Consider the following 17115-nt stretch of genomic DNA (forward strand, 5'->3'; position numbering starts at 1 on the left):
TATTTTAGGGCTTGACTGTGACCTGCTTAGTGACCAGTGTAGAGGAATGAGTGGGCACAAGGTGCCTCTGTTATTCCCCTGCATGGACTTCCGGTACCACGGGGCTGCCACCCCCCTGCTGCACAGCCGGGCAGAACCTTGGCTCCTCCCCCAAAGCTCTGGGCAATGCACATGCAGGGGCAGCGAGTAATATGGGCCCGTGGTGCTTGGGCTCCAGCAATATTCAGTGCCCGGGGCCCGGCTCCACCAATGTTCGGGGCTGGGTCTCTCCCCAGGCCCTGCCTGCTGCCCCCCCCCCCCCCCCCCCGGGTGCCCCCCGGCCCCCCCTGCTGCCCCCCCACGCCTCCCTAGAGTGTTCCCCGGCCCCACATGCCTCCCCCGGGCCCCGGAGCATCCCTGCCTCAAGCGGGAGGCTTCCCCCTGCAGCCCCATGTCGCAGGGTCCTAGCACCCCCCATCCACTAGTGTCAGCGCAGGCTGACCCGGACCCCGCCCTTCCGCCTCGGACCCTTCCCTTTTCCGGCGGGACCCTCCACCAGCACAGGGGGACCCTCACCCACAGTCACCGCTCCTGCCCCACGCTGGACAAGGGACAGCCCCACCCCCAGTGAGGCTACAGTGAGGGGCAGCAGTGGGGGAGGAGGTGTACATATGATGGAAGTCCCCCCCCTCTCCAGCACCCACCACGGGGGACGAGGGGGCTTCCTGGATCTGAGAGGAGAACTCGCTGCTGACAGCGGGGAGAGGGCTGGGGGGAGTCCTCCTCTCTGGCCCCAGCCCTGCCCCACCCTGCCTGCACCCCAAACTCCTCATCCCCAGCCCTGCCCCACCCCAGAGCCCACACACCCAGCCAGAGCTCTCACCCCACACCCCAACCCTCTGCCCCAGTCCTGAGCCCCCTCCTGCACCCTGAATCCCTCATCCCTGGCCCCACCCCACAGCCCTCACCCCAACCCTCTGCCCCAACCCTGAGCCCCCCCACACCCCTCAGCCCCAGCCAGAGCCCTCACCTCCCGCACCCCCCGTGCCCCAGCCCTGAGGCCCTCCCACACTCCAACCCCTCATCCCTAGCCCCAGCCAGAGCTCTAACCCTCTCCCCCAGCCCGGATTCCCCTCCTGCACCGTGAACCCCTCATCACCAGCCCCACCACAGAGCCCTCACCCCCGCACTCCAACCCTCTGTGTGAGCCCCTCCCACACCCCAAACCCCTCATCACCAGCCCCACCCCAGAGCCCTCACATTTTTACATTATTTTAAAAAATATATATCGGTTTACAAGGCAGGTGTGGTGGGGCGGGACTTGGACCCGTTCTGGGCACCACCAAACATTATACAAATCTGCCGCCCCTGCGCACATGTGCTGGCATGGCAGGGACAGTGAGGTGGAGAGTTGGCCCAGATTACCTCCTCCATGGACCAAGATGGGGAACTAAGGACCAGATGGCATCTCAGCCACAACCTGGCCCCTGCTCCTGGAACAGTGCAACTACCTGCTGCCTCTTGTCAGGGCTTGTTGCAAATCTAGCCCTTAATATAGTTTTCTTATACAAACAATTATACTGAATTTGATATAATTCTAGAAATGTACACCCCTTGTCCTTTGCGTATGTGCCATTACAATTGAATTGGATGGGGGGATGGGGGAACGCCTGCATTCAGAGGGCCCCTTTTTCTGATGATCAGTCTCTAATGGAGCCCATGCCTGGAATTCTGTGCAGGGGCTCGGCCGTGTTTTCAGTCTGCAGGGGAAGCTCACTCTCTCACAGGGGGGTGGCACAGGACAACAATCAGGACTGCAGATTTCACCCTGTCATTTCTAATCAAACCCACCTTGTCTTTGTTATTTTTTAATTGCAGCTCAATATTTCGCTAGTATCATGGTCATTGTTGGTCTCTCGGTGGTGGTAACGGTCCTGGTTCTTCAGTTTCATCATCACGATCCACAAGCGGGAAAAATGCCCCACTGGGTAAGTGGCTTCAACATGGACATATTCAATAACAGGAAATAAATGACTTCTTGATATTGAACTGATGGGACCACAACTTGTTGTAATCAGCTGAACAATTGTGATGGAACAAAACAGGTGTGATATCGCCATGCTGGGAAAAAAGCCCAACCCCCCAGAATCTGGGTGACCATTAAAAAGGCACCCTGGTTATTAGGCTTCCCACTGGAGTTTGCAGCATTTACTGTTCAGATACCGTGGGAAAGTCAAACAGCATGGCAAACCAACGTTGCTCTTCTTAATGGTGCCCACTTTGCTCTTGCCAACCCCCAGGGCATCACAGGACCCATACTGCTCTCTTACCCACTGGCACATAAAAGCTTTACATTTTTCAAAGCACAAAACGCAAATATTTCTTAGCCATCCTGGATTCTTTTTTCAAGGTGTTTACTCTCCAGGAGCCCCATTTCAGTCCGCACAGAGCACACAGCAAGTGGCAGTGCAGAGGTTCAGAATCTGAACCTGGATCTGTCCCCCAATTTTCCCATTGGCTCCTGGCACTGTATGAACTGGGCCAACTTACCAGCTGGAACCCCCGTTACTCTCTTATTCAGACACGGCCGTTGGGGTGAGCCCGGTTGGACCATGGTCACCTCTCTCTCTCTTAGCCCACCCTCACTCACCCAATAAGGTGAGTGAGCAGTGGAGACCTACAGCCAGGACAGCCACTTCCATTGACACCATCTAAGTACATTCAGGCCACTCCTAGGCTCACCTGCTGGGAGATCTGGTGCTTTGCTGAACCCACATCCCTGATCCAGATCCAAATTTCACAACTGGTCCCTTAATCTGTCCTGGGCCAACCCAATGTCTCGGTTCAACTCAGCCAGTCTTCACGGGGAGTGCTTCTGATTCTGCCGCTGGAGCCCAGCTTTAGAAGCTGGAAGGCTAAATCCCAGTCTGTGCAGCGGAGGCAGGCCCCATGTTGTGCGGACCGTGAGAGCTGCCCTGGTGCGGCTCTCCCTGCCCCAGCTTGGGACTGAGAGTAGTCCTGACACAATGCGCCGGAGAGTTGAGCTCATCAGCATTGTGACATCTCTGGTGATGCCTCTCTGCACTGAATGGATGCGGAAGCCTGAGCTACTGCTTTCCCCCACACACTGCTAGAGAGGGTCAGGGCTTGGTGATTGTACGGCTGGTGCCCTGGGCTTGTTCTGTGGCTATATGAAGGATTTCAGCCTGCAGGCGTGTCACAGTCTCAAGACCAGCCCCTTGCAACCTCCTCCTGGCATTGGCCAAGGTGGCCACCCATCAGTCTAGGAGGGGGAGCTTGACGGGTGGAGGAAAGTCTGTGACTGCAGGCGGTCATTTCCTTTCACTGCTACACTCACGCATATGGGCAGAGTTCCTCTGGGCGGTGGCCACTGACTCCTCTGCAGAGCAGGAGGCGTTGTCCTCAATGGTCTCCTCTCGATCCCTCATTTTGACCCTGTGACCTGCACCCCAATTCCTGTTTGTACCTCCCTGGTAGTAGATTAAGTTCTGGTGCTATGGCCCCTCCGTCTTCTGAGGGGGCCGTGTTCCCTCACTTCACTGACCTCTGCCCACCACTTCCAGCTGGGGCCTTTCAGGAGCAATACACGCTCTTCAGATGCTCAAGGAAAAACCCCAAAACCAAAACAAAACACTGCTTTTCTCTCACTGTTTCTCATGGGGAGACTTTACAGAGTGCATTTTGCCTGATTAAAAAGGAAACGAGGAAAGCAGAAGTGAAAACAAATATCCACAATTATCTATCCAGACCCATTTTCCAAGAAGCCCATTTCTACAGCAGCCTCTGACACTTAGTTCATTGTCTCTGTCACGGTGAGAAATTACTCTGACAAAATGGAAAAATGTCACACAATCCACCGATGTCACCTTGTGTGAGAGACGAAATACACAACAGATTTGGGTGGGGGGGAGGGGGACACTGCCCTGTATCCCATTTCATCTGCTCTAAAATACTCCAGGGTGTCTACGCAAGTTTAAAACAAACAATGAAAAATCCAGTAGCTGGGCAGGCTAGTAATGATTTCTTAGTGCAACTGTCATGACATTTAAAATCATTGTCTTACCTTCCAGACAGCACAGCCAATGAATTCTGAATGATCTTCATCATCCAGTTACAATGCTCTAAGGGTATGTCTACACTACCCGCCGGATCGGCGGGCAGCAATTGATCCAGCGGGGGTCAATTTATTGCGTCTAGTCTAGACACGATGAATCAATCCCCCCCCCCCAGTGTAGACCAGGGCTAAGAGAGCTTTAAAGAGAACCACCCCACTCATGAATCCATGTGCTGAGAGCAGTAGCACCCCGGCCCTAGCGGCCAAGGTGTGACTCATGCCTATTCTGTCTTAATAAGAACTTTGGCTGGCTGCCTTGTGGAATGTGCTCACCAGTCTCTGGACCCTCCTGACCCTCCAGGGGTTCTAATCACTCATCGTCCCATCAAGACACCCTCTGATCGTTCTGCTAAGTGTGAGATGAAGTTACTACCTAGCGAAGCTACAGCAGTTTCAGCCACTGAGGAGCCAGAGTGGAGACCCTATTTTGGTCAGCTAAATTTCCTGTGTTGGCGTGGTTGGCACACCGTGAAGCTTTAGTAACTTAGCAGGCCTTAGTATAAGCCTCAACTAGTGGTGCGTGAAACCAGCCTCTCAACTGAGGCATTATGTTTGTGGGGACCAGGCAACTCATGGAGCACTCTTCCCGCAATGGAAGTGATCAGCCGTGGCTTCTGGTCACTCAGCTCTGGGAGTCCCGCCCCCGGAGTGCGGAGAGGGAATATTTGGAGGCTGCAGGACATCCTAGAAGGAGGTTCTCCTTCCGGCAGATTGCTGTGTTGGAATCACCTATCCCTGCATCGGCCTTGGGGCAATGAAGCCCAGCCAGAGGGGATCAGAACACTCGGCATCGTGAAAGTTCGGGTACATCAGCGCTGGACCCACGCCCTCTGCTGCCGAGCTGCCAATAAACCCAGGGCTGAGCTTGCACCAGTATCTCAGGGCCACCTGCATTTATGCTTGTTCTCGCAGCACTGACACGTCCATCACCCATTGACACAGCAGTGCTGGTTGTGATGAGGGCCCTACTTCCTTATAGGAAAGTCAATTACTTACAAGGATATGGAAAAAACAAACAAACCAACCATCTGAACCTCCTCCCGTCCCCCTGAGATGACCGACCTTTTCCCAGTTTATTAGAAGGGTGTTAAAAGACCCCTTTTGAATTTAAGACTGCCTGGGAATATGCCAAGAGCTGAGCTTTCAGGATACCTGCAGCAAGCCCCTCCGCCCACATCTAGGGAGGCAGTGCTCCTCCACCCACTGCCGGAGCAGTAAAGGAAGGATCTGTGTTTCCTTCCAGCCGTGCACTAGGAAGGTGTTGGTGACTGAGGTTCCTGGGTCGGCTATTCATAAAGTGAGAGACTGGCTTGTGGATTGGGCACTAGCTGTGGTTCTGCACCCAGCCCTGCCACTGCTCTACTGTATGCCCTTGAGCAAATCACTTCACCTCTCTGTTTTATCTATTTAGACTGTAAGTTCTTTAGGGCAGGCACTGTCTCTGCCTATGTACAGCACCTAGCAAACTGAGGCCTGGAATGATTATTTGCATTGCAGTAGAGCCTACGTGAATATTGCAGAAAACATCATTTGAATGGTTAAGTGCCAGGCCAGGAAAGAGAGAGAACCATGTAAAAAGAGACGGGGTGGGAGGGACAGGGCTAGACCTAGAGTGAAAAGCTGGGAGTGCTGCAGTTGTACTGAGGAGGACACCACCAGGAGAATGAGAAGGAGTTTAACTCTCTGCATACAAATACAAAAGTTTTGGCCATTGTGATACCTGGCACATCGGCCCTGTTTTCCCTCCATGCCCGTTGCAGTCTTTGTTACATTTTTCTTCCAGAGATAGCCCTGCAGCTTTTTTGCTCGGTAAGAATGTGAATCTATTAAGATGGTTATCTGCAGAGAAAAGGAAATTGCTTCTCTGAAACTGTTGTTCTCTGCAAGGCGAATCTCATTGGATTCCCTACTGCTCATGCATCTTCCTCCCCACAGCACAGAGAGTTCTGCACATTTTAATTCCTCTCTATTCCTCATTGTACAAAAGCTGCATGGCTTAATTAGCTGCAGTAGTGTCACTAGCTCCCTGCTTTCCTGAGCCAGTAACTAACTTTCACAATTGTGCAAGTTCCTTTCCCTTCCTGAAAGTGATCACTCCATAGTACTCCTGTCTGTTTCCTTAGGAGACAGAAGAGGCGAGGGCCTGAGGGTTAATACTGAACCTAGCCATATAAGGTTGTGGTTTCTATAAGCACCAAGCATGCATTAGAGCCTAGAACAACTGGTGCCCTCTCTCTGTTCCCCTGGCCATCGCCTTTCCACTGAACCGAGGCGGTTTGCCAAGGCCAAGATTTTCAAACGTGGGAGCCTAAAGTCAGGCTCCTCAGCTGGTATTTAGGTGACTAAAAAGCAGGGGCTGTTGGGTGCTTCACATCTCTGAAAGCTGCCACTGATCTGACACGCAAGAGCCCTAAAGGTGAGTGCTTGCGTAACTCCTGCTACAAGGGTTAATCACCTGGGACAGGGTTCCCAGCTACCCAGAGGTGACAGGCAAGCCCTGCACTACTGACTGGGCAGCAGGAGGGCTAGGGATGGGAGTGCACGGATGAGGGGAGGCTGGGTTTGTAGGACTCAGGAGCATTCCTGCTCTTGGTGGGAAGCCGCCTCAGACTAGAGCCACAAAGGGAATGTACAAAACGGAGCCTAGCACCTAACTTTAGCGCTCCACTGCCCAGGGCAATCCACAGCCCTAAGTTCGGCAGCATCCGGGCTCCCTACACAATGTATGGGGAGAGTTGGACACCTAAGAATGGGATTCAGAGAAGCCAATAAGAAATGCCGAGGAGGAGGGTGGCGCCTATAGTCCATCCCTCAATGAGAGCTGGGCTGGAGGGAGGTGCCTGGCGTCACTCGGGAGTCACAGCTGTGGCTCTGCTCCTGGAGCTCGGCACCTAAGCTGGGTCAGCACTTCCTTGCAAAGAACCGAGGAGCAGGTAGTGGTGATGCCAGGCATGCTCTAAGGCAGCTTCTGAGAACCTGCCGGTGAGACAGGTGGGGAAACACCGAGCCTGAGAATTCCAGCAGGGCCTAGGCATGAGCTAGGCACCAGGCATCAGAACTTAAGTGGCTTAGTACACGCCCGCTGGCAGAAATGTAGGTGCCTAAGTGACATGACCGGTGGGAATTTAGGGGCCTACAGGGTTAGGTGGCAGCTGAGCATGGGTTTTGAGGATTTAAAGTGCCAGTTAAGGTGGCTAAATCCCTTTGTGGATCTAGCCCCTGGTGGTTCGTGTGGGACCCTGACTGAGAGCAGCAGCCTACTGTGTGGACGGGCTGTTACACTGCTGGGAGAGTCTGTTGCCTGGAGTGGACGGCTGTGCCTGCAGATTGCCCTCGGGCAATCCAGCGATGTTAAAAAAGCACACAAATGGGTGCACAAGAACCTAGAACTGTCATGCCGAGACTGCTTCCTGGCTGCCACACTGTCACAGCTGTCATCCCAATTAACAGTGATGGGAGAATGGGTTAATTACTGAATTTCAATGTGTTTTTTGGGGCTAATGGCATTAGACTGAATAAAACAAGAGCCACCCCCCTATTTCTGGTGCATTTATTCATGCACTAGAAATGCCCCGAAATAGGCGTCCCTGTCTCAGAAGTTACAGATGCAGATTCTCCACGCAGTCAGCTCTTTGGCTTGAAGGAAAAGCTTCGTTTTCACGGACAACGGTATTGACCTGATGTCTCTTGGCATATCCAAGATCCATTAACATCTTCAAATTAGAAGCCCAATATAATATGTCATCATTTCACATTGCTCAAGAGTGACTCTCTCTCTCTCTCTCTCTCTCAATGACCTTGTTGAAATATTTTTAGCAATTGAAGGCCTTCATTTGGTCTTGTGGCTCTTTGAAGTCACCGTGTCAATAACTAGTCAGAGGAAAGAGTGCAGTGAAACGAAGGAGGGATTGTTCTTTTCGCTAGGTCGTTGTTGAAGGAAGTAACTGGCTATTTAAAACTGTACATGAAAGCAGCACAATTTGAACCCTAAGGAAGTTTCCAGTCGGAGGAATAAAATATCCTTTCGAAGAAGTGGGCTGGAAGGGCCCCGTGGAGGGGGCACTGGGCTGTGAGTGAGGAGACTCTGATTGCAAGACACAAAATGGCTTCAGTGGTCTAACCATTTTCTTCTTGTCACTTGAGGATTAGTCCCCGTTGGAGGTAGCGGCCTTAAAGTTATCGTTAGTAGTAGTAGCATTAAAGTAGCATCAAGAGGCCCCAGCTAAGATCATCCAGCTCTTAGCACGATGGGGTCCCAAACACATTGTAAAAAACTTGCCATCTAAACAGACAAGACAAACACATGGCAGGAGAAAGGAGGGGTTGGTGTCCCCATTGTACAGAGGGAGAACTGAGGCACAGAGAGATTACGTGATCTGCCAAAGGTCACACCAGGAGTTTGTGGCAGAGCCAGGAACTGAACCCAGCTCTCCTGCGTCCCACTCCAGTGCCTTACCTATAAGAGCATCCTCCCTCTCTTACTAGTAGGTTGATGGACATCCAGGTCAATAAAAGTCTGAAGCTGTCGTCATTCAGAAATGAGGCTTATGTAACCACAGACTGTGTCCTTTCTATTTTAATGCCATTTTCAATGTCACTTGCACCTTTTCATATATAAAATGCTTCTCTTTTTAAAAAACGATTTGGTGCTTCATGAAGTTCCATGCTCAGTGCAGATGGCATCATACGGATTCCCCTTTCTGCAGCTTTCAGCAGCACAGCACAAGTGTTCTTTAGATAGCCAGCTCTTGTTTTGATAGTTTTGCAAATCATAGGTGCCTTTAACTTGTTAATTGCATGGATATCCCTTGGAAGAATATAAATCAGGCCACTGGCAGCATATTGCACTGTTATCTAAGCTGTTCGTTTGCTCCAGTTGTTTATAAAGTTCATATATTCATTATATTTGGCATGCATCAGATGGGGCACAAGAATATGGCTTGGGAACGCATATTGGTGCAGAGCTGATATCTGGGGTATTAGGCATGATTTTACAAGGAGCTTTGAACAGAAGTCATCCTCATGTCCTCTCAGTAGGATTCAGCTACTGCATGTCACTATGCCAGGCCCATAGGGGAATCACTTAGACTCTTCTTCTGCTGGTAGGGTTCGTTACAAAGTCACCGATTGTGTTTGCTGTTTGAGGAAAGGACATTTCTCCTAAACCACTGGAACCATGCCTTGTCCGGCATCCCCCATGTGCACAGTAACCTTCAGTAGCCCTTCGCTGGCACTGTGTGGGAAGGGAGATCACAATCTACACTATGCCCCTGACCAGTAGTTCTCAGATGGTGGGGTGTGACCAGAAGTGGGTTGGGAGGGGACGCCAGGCGGGCTACACCCCGCCCCCCCAACAAGTCCTCGAGTCTTTACAACCCAGCAGAAGACCAAGGTAGAGGACGGAAGAAGCAGCTTACTTCCTTCTTCTGCTGCTGCGATCCATCCATGCCCTGTCCCCTCCTACCCACTAGCTAATCACAGAGCAGCTTTTCAGACGCACCCGAACCTGCTCTGCGCAGTGCTCCACACTTGGGCAGGGGAAGGCGTGCTTGAGGAAGCAGTGGACTTAGACTAACTCAACCTGCTAACTAATGTGAAAACTACAAACTCTTTTCTCGACACTAGGATGTTAACTCAGGTTAACTAACTCGAGTTAAGAACCCAGCTGTTTTTTCAGGGAAGACATGGCTTGGAGTGGCACTGGCACAGAACTGAGCATTGTGCAAGCAAGGCCAGTCAGTCTCCAAATCCACCCACACCGAAGTCTGGCAAGAAAGATTGAATAGCCACAGCCCTTTAGTGCCTCCCTAGAGGACAGCAAACATCCTTACAAAGGGGGGACAAGATTTTCACAAATGGGGACCTAAAGTTCATCTCCTAAGTCCATATTTAGGCAGCTAAATAAGTGCCTGAATTTCAAACATGCTGATCACTCAGCAGTTCCTAGTAAAATCAGTGTCAATGTAAATACTGGCAAGTGTAAAGCCTCCAATTATTAGCTGGAAGGCTAACGACTGATGCAGTCCAAAAGTCCTTTCACTGGGCAAGCGACTCGCCAACACTTTGAAAGTGACAGCAGTGGAGAAGATCTCCTTATTCCCATTTTACAGATGGGCAAACAAAGACACGGAGAGGTTACATGGCAGAGCCTGAAACAGAAGACGAGTTCATTTGCCTGTTTCTGTTTTTCACTAAAGAGAGCCGTGTAAAGGTGTGGTTACTCACCTCCCGCAAGCACCTCCTGCTGGCTGGGTATGGGCCTGCACTCTCTGCTTTTGCGGTGCTTTCTGTCGGTAGCTTCTCTTTTCAGATGGATTTTCAGTGACTCAGCCCTGAAGCCGAGTCACGCACAGTCTGTATGTGAAATGGATGGAAAACAAACCCCTACTGGGGTAACACAGTCAAACAAACAGTTGGCCCCTCCCTGAGGTTCTCAGTCCCGTCTCTGGGCTTGTTTAAGCACCTGCCCCCTTCTTGGGTTCCAAACAAAACTTTTAGCCTCCTCGGCCCTTGGCCACTCTGTCTGTGACTAGTGGGGGGACCCAGGCCTGCCCACGACTCCAGGTCACAATCCAGGGACCCTACGACTAGCAGCCAACTGCCGCTTCCATCACTAGCGTCTATTGTTGCATACCCTGGGCTGCTTCCCACTCTGTCCAATCAGCTTCTGGGGTCCTCGGCCTGTTCCCTGTATAAGCAGGGTCTCTCCCAGGCCTCCTTGCCTGGAGAGTCTGTAACAGTCTCTGCCCTGTTCTCTCAGGGTTCTTTCTCACAGGCCCCTTCACCTGGAGAGCTTATAACAGTCTCTGGCCATTCTTGTCAGAGCTCTCTCTCTCCCAGGCCTCTGTGCCTGGGGAGCTTCACAGTCCTACCCCTGCTTAGGCAGGGTTTCTCCCTAGTCCCTGTACCGTCTCCCAGCCTTCCACTCCTTCTGGTTGCAACCAGCAACTGCTCTGCCCAGCTTCCTCAGCCAGCCAGGAACAGCATCCTTCTTCCTCTGGCTCCAACCAACAACTGGGCTGTCCAGGCCCTGCAGCTCCTTTTATATGAGCCTGTTAGGCTCTGATTGGCTGCCTCCCTCTGCAGCCTCTCTAGGCAGCTTGGAAGACCCAGCTCTACTGCCTTTTTTTCTGGGGTAGGGTGTGGTAGGACTGCAGTGCGTTCCGGAGGTCCTCAAAGGGCCTGGTACACCCCATCACAAGCCAATATATATTAGTGATAATGAAACAGTTTTCCCTTACAATAGTTTATAGCTTTCCAAATGGAGATTTATATAGATGGCAAAATCCCTTTGTGAAATACGGATCCTGCAAAGATTTCTAGGTGCATCGTTCAGTCAGTGAAAATAAGATAAAGGTCTCTAAAATATTTTGATCACTTCCTCCTGTTTTTCAGGTCCGTGTTATCCTGCTGAATTGGTGTGCTTGGTTTTTAAGGATGAAAAAGCCTGGAGAGAACATAAGGCCCCTCTCTTGCAAATACAACTATCCCAAGCACCGTTCAAGCATCAGTAGCGTTGAGATGAACGTGTTACCCGGATACCAATCTAGCAACGGGAACGTGATCTATAGCTACCATGCCATGGAAAACCCATGCTGCCCACAAAACAGTGACTCAGGTAGTAAGGGTGGGAAGGTCGCTTGCTCCTCTACAGAAGATATCGAGCTAGTTCAAAAGAAAGCTTTAATGGATACTATCCCAGTGATTGTCAAAATCCTGGAAGAAGTTCAGTTCATTGCAATGCGCTTCAGAAAACAAGATGAGGGTGAAGAAGTTTGTAGTGAGTGGAAGTTTGCAGCAGCTGTCATAGACAGATTATGTCTGGTTGCATTTTCACTCTTTGCAATCATCTGTACGTTTACAATACTGATGTCTGCTCCAAATTTTATAGAAGCTGTTTCAAAGGATTTTGCATAAGGCTCTCAAAGAGGCGCATGCAGTCCAAAACATGTCATTTCAAAATAAAAAACGTCGCCATTAACTTTGCTAAATAACGTAATTTAAATCTTACATAGAATGAAGGAGCTGAAATTAGTTTTGAGAGCTGATTATCTCCAATGTTAGTGATTGTAATGACTGAATAATATAAATACTGGACCCTGTAATTTATTTCTTAGATTGTGTCTGCCTGTAATGATGTTATGATCTGTGACAAGTGGTAGGCAAGAATTCAAATCTTTGTTACAAGTAAGCACTAGTGTATGTATACTACTAAGAAAGCACTAGTGAACATTTAGCTATTGTTTAATAAGTAAAAGCTATATTGATAAGTCATTCTAACATGTTCTTTAGTATATTGTCATTTTCAATATCTTTATGTTTCAGTATCTTCGATTAGTATGGCTGTGACATGCATTTCTCATGTTTGACAATGTACCACTCTGCACTGTTTATACTGCATTTAGCTAAACAAACTACTGGTGTTCGCTTGTACTATTGCTGTGATTATCTGAAACATTTTTCCAGTCAAGATGTTGACAGAATGTATTTTTGCTAAAACTTTACAGAAATATTTTTTTTAAATGGAGGAAATGTTGGTTGTTGAGAGGGAACAGAAATCTCAGTCGGCATTCAGAGAACTGTACAGATGCTCAGTGACACTGTTGTGTTGCTACCGTCGTCCGTGTGCTTAATTTGAATACAACTTGAATCACAACTGCCAATCTAATACCTGCTAATCCTAAATTTTTAGGGAGGATTCCTGGCCCCATCAAGGTTAATGGGAGTTTTGCCAGTGACTTCAGTGGGGACAGGATTTCGACGTTAGATGTCACGGTCTAGTCTTCTTTGCTGGGCTCTGTTGGTGTGGTCCACTTTCAAACTTGGCCAATGCAGTCTTGTTAAAGGAATTATGTTGATTAAAGACAATTTATTTTTGTTTAGCTAAAGTTTAACATGGAAGACTTTTGTCTTTACTTGTAACCATGTTGCTGCTGTTAACTACTGTAATGCTTAAATATTAATAAACAATAACTCTTATGTCACTCAGTTGGAAGATGATGGTAAAAAGGCCTCCTTATCATAGGCGTCTTCTGCCCACTGTAAAATGAACCCCTCATCAGAATAATTGCCCATCTCTTCTGGTGTGATTTTAATCTGCCAGCAGATTACAACTAGCCATCTGGGCTGACAGGGGGCCCCTATCCCCAAAGTGTTTACCAGAAGATGTGGTCTTCACACCATGAGTAAAATTTCTACCCTCTGGTGTTACAAACTCTTTGTACGTCTGCGAGGAACCTAGCACATTCTTGGGTATTTGATCAATGATAACACATTGCCTTCTCTGGCTGATTTCTATCCTGTTTTTCTCCAAAGAGGTCTTAGGGGAGTTGACAAGAGTTGTTTCCCACAATGGTGAGCCAGACCTTTCCCATCATTGCTGCTGGACAGCAATAGGGAGATCTTGGGCCCATTACTGAAGAAGAACTTCAATAATTCCATTCAAACAGGTAGTGGTGAGGCTGCTTGCCAAAGGAACTATCTTTTGTCCTTAAAGCTTTACTTATTCCCCTTCAGTATATAACCAGTTGTTTTTGGAGAAGATAATTGGTAAAGTAAAGCTGAAGCAGTTCCTGTGGTTTCTGGATATTTCAGCGTCCTTGATCTCTAGCAGGCTGCTTTTGGGCGTGGTTTTAGTAGAGAAAGGTATTACTATCTGTCACGGGTTGCCCCCCTTTAAGATGCCACCTGATGTTCTGGGATACCACTGAGCCTGCCTGTTCTACCAGCCTGGACATCCTTTTTACCTGTCCTGCTGAGCCAGGCTATTAAAGCCTCCTCTGGCACACACACAGGCAGGGCCACACCCAACTGCAGAACGACACGGACACTGAGATCAGCTCTGGGAAGACTCATCTTAAGGGACTTGCCCCAGCACTCAGGTGCCCACCTCCCTTGGAACACAGACCCAAAGGTATATTATGAAATCCGCCTCCTCCCTCAATGTGGAGGAAGGTATGTACAGCCTCTTCCCCACCCCCAATTATGAATTGTACAAACAGGGTTATATTATAAACAAGAAAGAAGTTTATTAACTACAAAAGGTGAATTTTAAGTGGTTAACGAGATAGCAAACAGAACAAAGCAGATTACTAAGCAAATAAAACAAAATACGCACACTAAGCTAGTTTCACTAAAGAAATTGGTTAGAAATAGTAATTTCTCACCCTAGATATTGTTGCAGGCAGATTACAGAAAGTCTTGAAAGGCAGCTGCACTGGTCTGCGGCTTGAGACCTCAGGTATTGTTACTCACAAGCTAGACGCCCTTCCAGCTTGGGCTCAACCCTTCTCCCCCCAGTTCAGTTCTTGCTTCCAGGTGTTTTTCAGTGTCTCTTTGGGTGGGGAGGCAGAGGAGAACCACGATGATGTCACTCCCCTGCCTTATATAGCTCTTGTGTAAGGCGGGAACCCTTTGTCTGGCATTCCAAAAGGGGAAGAGGGGTATCCAGTACCAGGTGACTCGGACCCATGTCTCTGCATGGCTGTGGCAGCCATTGCTTGTAAGCTGTCTCGAGTGTCCACAGGAAGATTAAGCTCTTTTACAGACCATTGTCTCTGCTAATGGCCCATTAGCCCTGTCTGGCTTTTCCATTGTTGTACCTGAAGGGCTAGTTGGGGGTGACACCCAAAGTAACCCATTTGAAATACAGCTACATAGTCAATATTCCTAACTTCAGATATAGAAATGATACATGCAGACAAATTGGATAATCACATTCAGTAAATCATAACCTTTCCAATGGTATCTTACATGAGCCATCTGGCATAAAGTACATCTCAGTCATGTCATATCCATATCATAAGCACATTTTCATAAAGAATATGGAGTGTAATGTCACACTAGCTATTGCTTATGGTTTGCTTTTGAGAATGGACATGGGTAAAGAGTCCATGCTGATTTGACCACGAACCTTTGTTGAGTACCTTTTAAATCTTGCAGGAATTGACAGGAAGGTCTTTTGTGGGTTCTCCCATTCTTTGAGAGGTCCCAAATGGTGGTGAGAGCATTCACTCGTCCTCTGTGCAGGCCTTTATATGTGAGGTCTGACAAAGTTGTCACCTCTCCTCTTGTGTGTCTATATAGCGCTGCTAGGGCAACAAGAAGTTTTTCCTTGCAGTACCATAAATGTGAGGATGACAATCAGATCTATATTGTATCACTGTTATCCCGTATATTATGGTGTCTGATCTCCTAGTATTGAAAGAGGCAGGCAAGCGGATGGGACTAAACTGGCTTAAGTTCCTCCTAGATAGATGGACATAAAGCTGAAATATCTAAAAGAACAGCTTGGAGTTATTAGTCCACCTTTCGCTGCAGGTATATGTCCAACCTCGCCAATAGTTTTTTGGTCATAGGGATCCTTTGCTCCCCTGGATTTGCATGTGACTATAGTATGTAGTGCCTTTTAACATCTATGATTGGCTAGGAAGGTTACCTCTCCCCTAGGATACACACTGTTCCACACCTTTATACCCTGAAAGCTAGATCATTACAGCAATATGCTCTACATGGGACTGTGCTGGAGAAGCATCCAGAAGTTGCCACTAGTGCTGATGACAGTGGTTTGACTTGTGTAAGAAGATCTTCTATCTGCTATAACAGCAGTGCTCCATGACTGGACTAGTTGCACTTTTAGGTGTAGTTCAAGGTGTTGACCATGACCTATACCGTATAAAGCTCTAAGTAATCTCTGAGTCAGTTTTCTGAGAGATCCTACTGTTCCATCGTATGCTCCAGAGCTGAATTTTCTGAACGTTCCCAAGCCAGCACCATGAAGTTCTCAGTGCCTTTCGCTACTGCTCCTTTGGCGCTTGAGCGTGGTGAGCTGCAGGACACAGTGCTAGAGCGGTTTGTCTTGTATAAGCCTTTGGCTAATTTGCAGAAATAACGTGGACCGGGGCTTGGTGTTAGTGACCAGTGGGCCCTGCTACTGAGACTAAGTTGAAAGGCGTATAGTTATAATTGTAATGGACTCTTAATCCTTGTGAGGTACCCAGTTGCTTCAGTGATGGAGACGGAGTATTTCTAAAATGGTTAGATACCCATTTCTTTCTGCAGCTTTTATGGCTAAAATATAGCAGGCAGGACAGTGAATGACCTTTAGAATCAGTCACTCAAGGACTCTTAATATTTTTGCTTAAAGCCTTTTGTCATCATAAGCAATCTCCAGAGACAGAAAACAAGGCCTAAAAGCTGAAAGTAAAGCACAGCAGTCATAGTAACTTAGCATCCCAATGCAAAGCATGTTTCTTTACATGAAACATGCAGCTACTGTGGAAGAGTATTTTTAACTGGAGCAGTGGTGCATAAATCTTAGAAGCAGTAAGAAGATAAGAACTAGCCTAAAAATAACAATGGAAAATGAATATCAGGCAACATTTTATTTTATAAAATCTAATACAAATGAAAAACTAAATTATAGATTAGTAGTCAGTATTATTATACTGTCAGGAGTCTAGGATTGTGATAATGGTAAAACCATTCTGCTGGTCTACATCGTGAATGTGATTTACACATACTCCTGCTGGATTGTAACGGCACCCTGCTTACTCATTCAGCTGGCAGAGCAAGGCCGATCCTTTCGATATCCAGTAGTCACTTGGTCTTTTGGAGGGTAATAAGACTGTTACCACAAAATTGGTAGAATGACCTAGTTAAAAAAGCAAAGAGAAAAACTGTTACCATTTACCTAAGCAATGCAAATCAGTATGTCAACGCCACATTATGGCGGAGAATTTAACCCCCACAACCAGCACATTCAGAACCAAGGTTGCTACAACATCCCATGCCTACTGCATTACAATACATCTCTCATCAGATATCAGTGGGCAGTGTCACATACTATCAGGCAAAGTATTATATAATTTCACAAGCAAACTGATTACTTTCAAAATTGCTAAATGCCAACAGGGTACTTACCTATAAGATCATTTACAAAACCTAAGCACTTAAAAACAAATAAATGAATAGTCAAGGGCATCAGAAATCTTACTCTATCC

At 48.2% G+C, this 17115-nt stretch overlaps 2 protein-coding genes across 2 annotated transcripts in view; one reads left to right on the forward strand and one right to left on the reverse strand.

The window, feature by feature from the left end:
* LOC113409447 (neuronal acetylcholine receptor subunit alpha-7-like) overlaps window positions 1-12031 on the forward strand; it is a 112754-nt gene extending 100723 nt beyond the window's left edge. Inside the window, exons 9-10 of the mRNA XM_026663369.1 lie at window positions 1858-1967; window positions 11510-12031. Of these exons, the coding sequence (XP_026519154.1) occupies window positions 1858-1967; window positions 11510-12031 (632 nt within the window). The remainder of the gene's footprint in view (window positions 1-1857; window positions 1968-11509) is intronic.
* Window positions 12032-16662: 4631 nt separating this feature from the next.
* LOC113409451 (dynein heavy chain 6, axonemal-like) overlaps window positions 16663-17115 on the reverse strand; it is a 184948-nt gene continuing 184495 nt past the window's right edge. The window contains exon 74 of the mRNA XM_026663373.1: window positions 16663-16766. Coding sequence (XP_026519158.1) covers window positions 16663-16766 — 104 coding nt within the window. The remainder of the gene's footprint in view (window positions 16767-17115) is intronic.

Source organism: Terrapene carolina, unplaced genomic scaffold (assembly GCF_002925995.2).
Source record: "Terrapene carolina triunguis isolate 2854851 unplaced genomic scaffold, T_m_triunguis-2.0 Scaffold33392, whole genome shotgun sequence".
NCBI classification, from domain to species: Eukaryota; Metazoa; Chordata; order Testudines; family Emydidae; genus Terrapene; species Terrapene triunguis.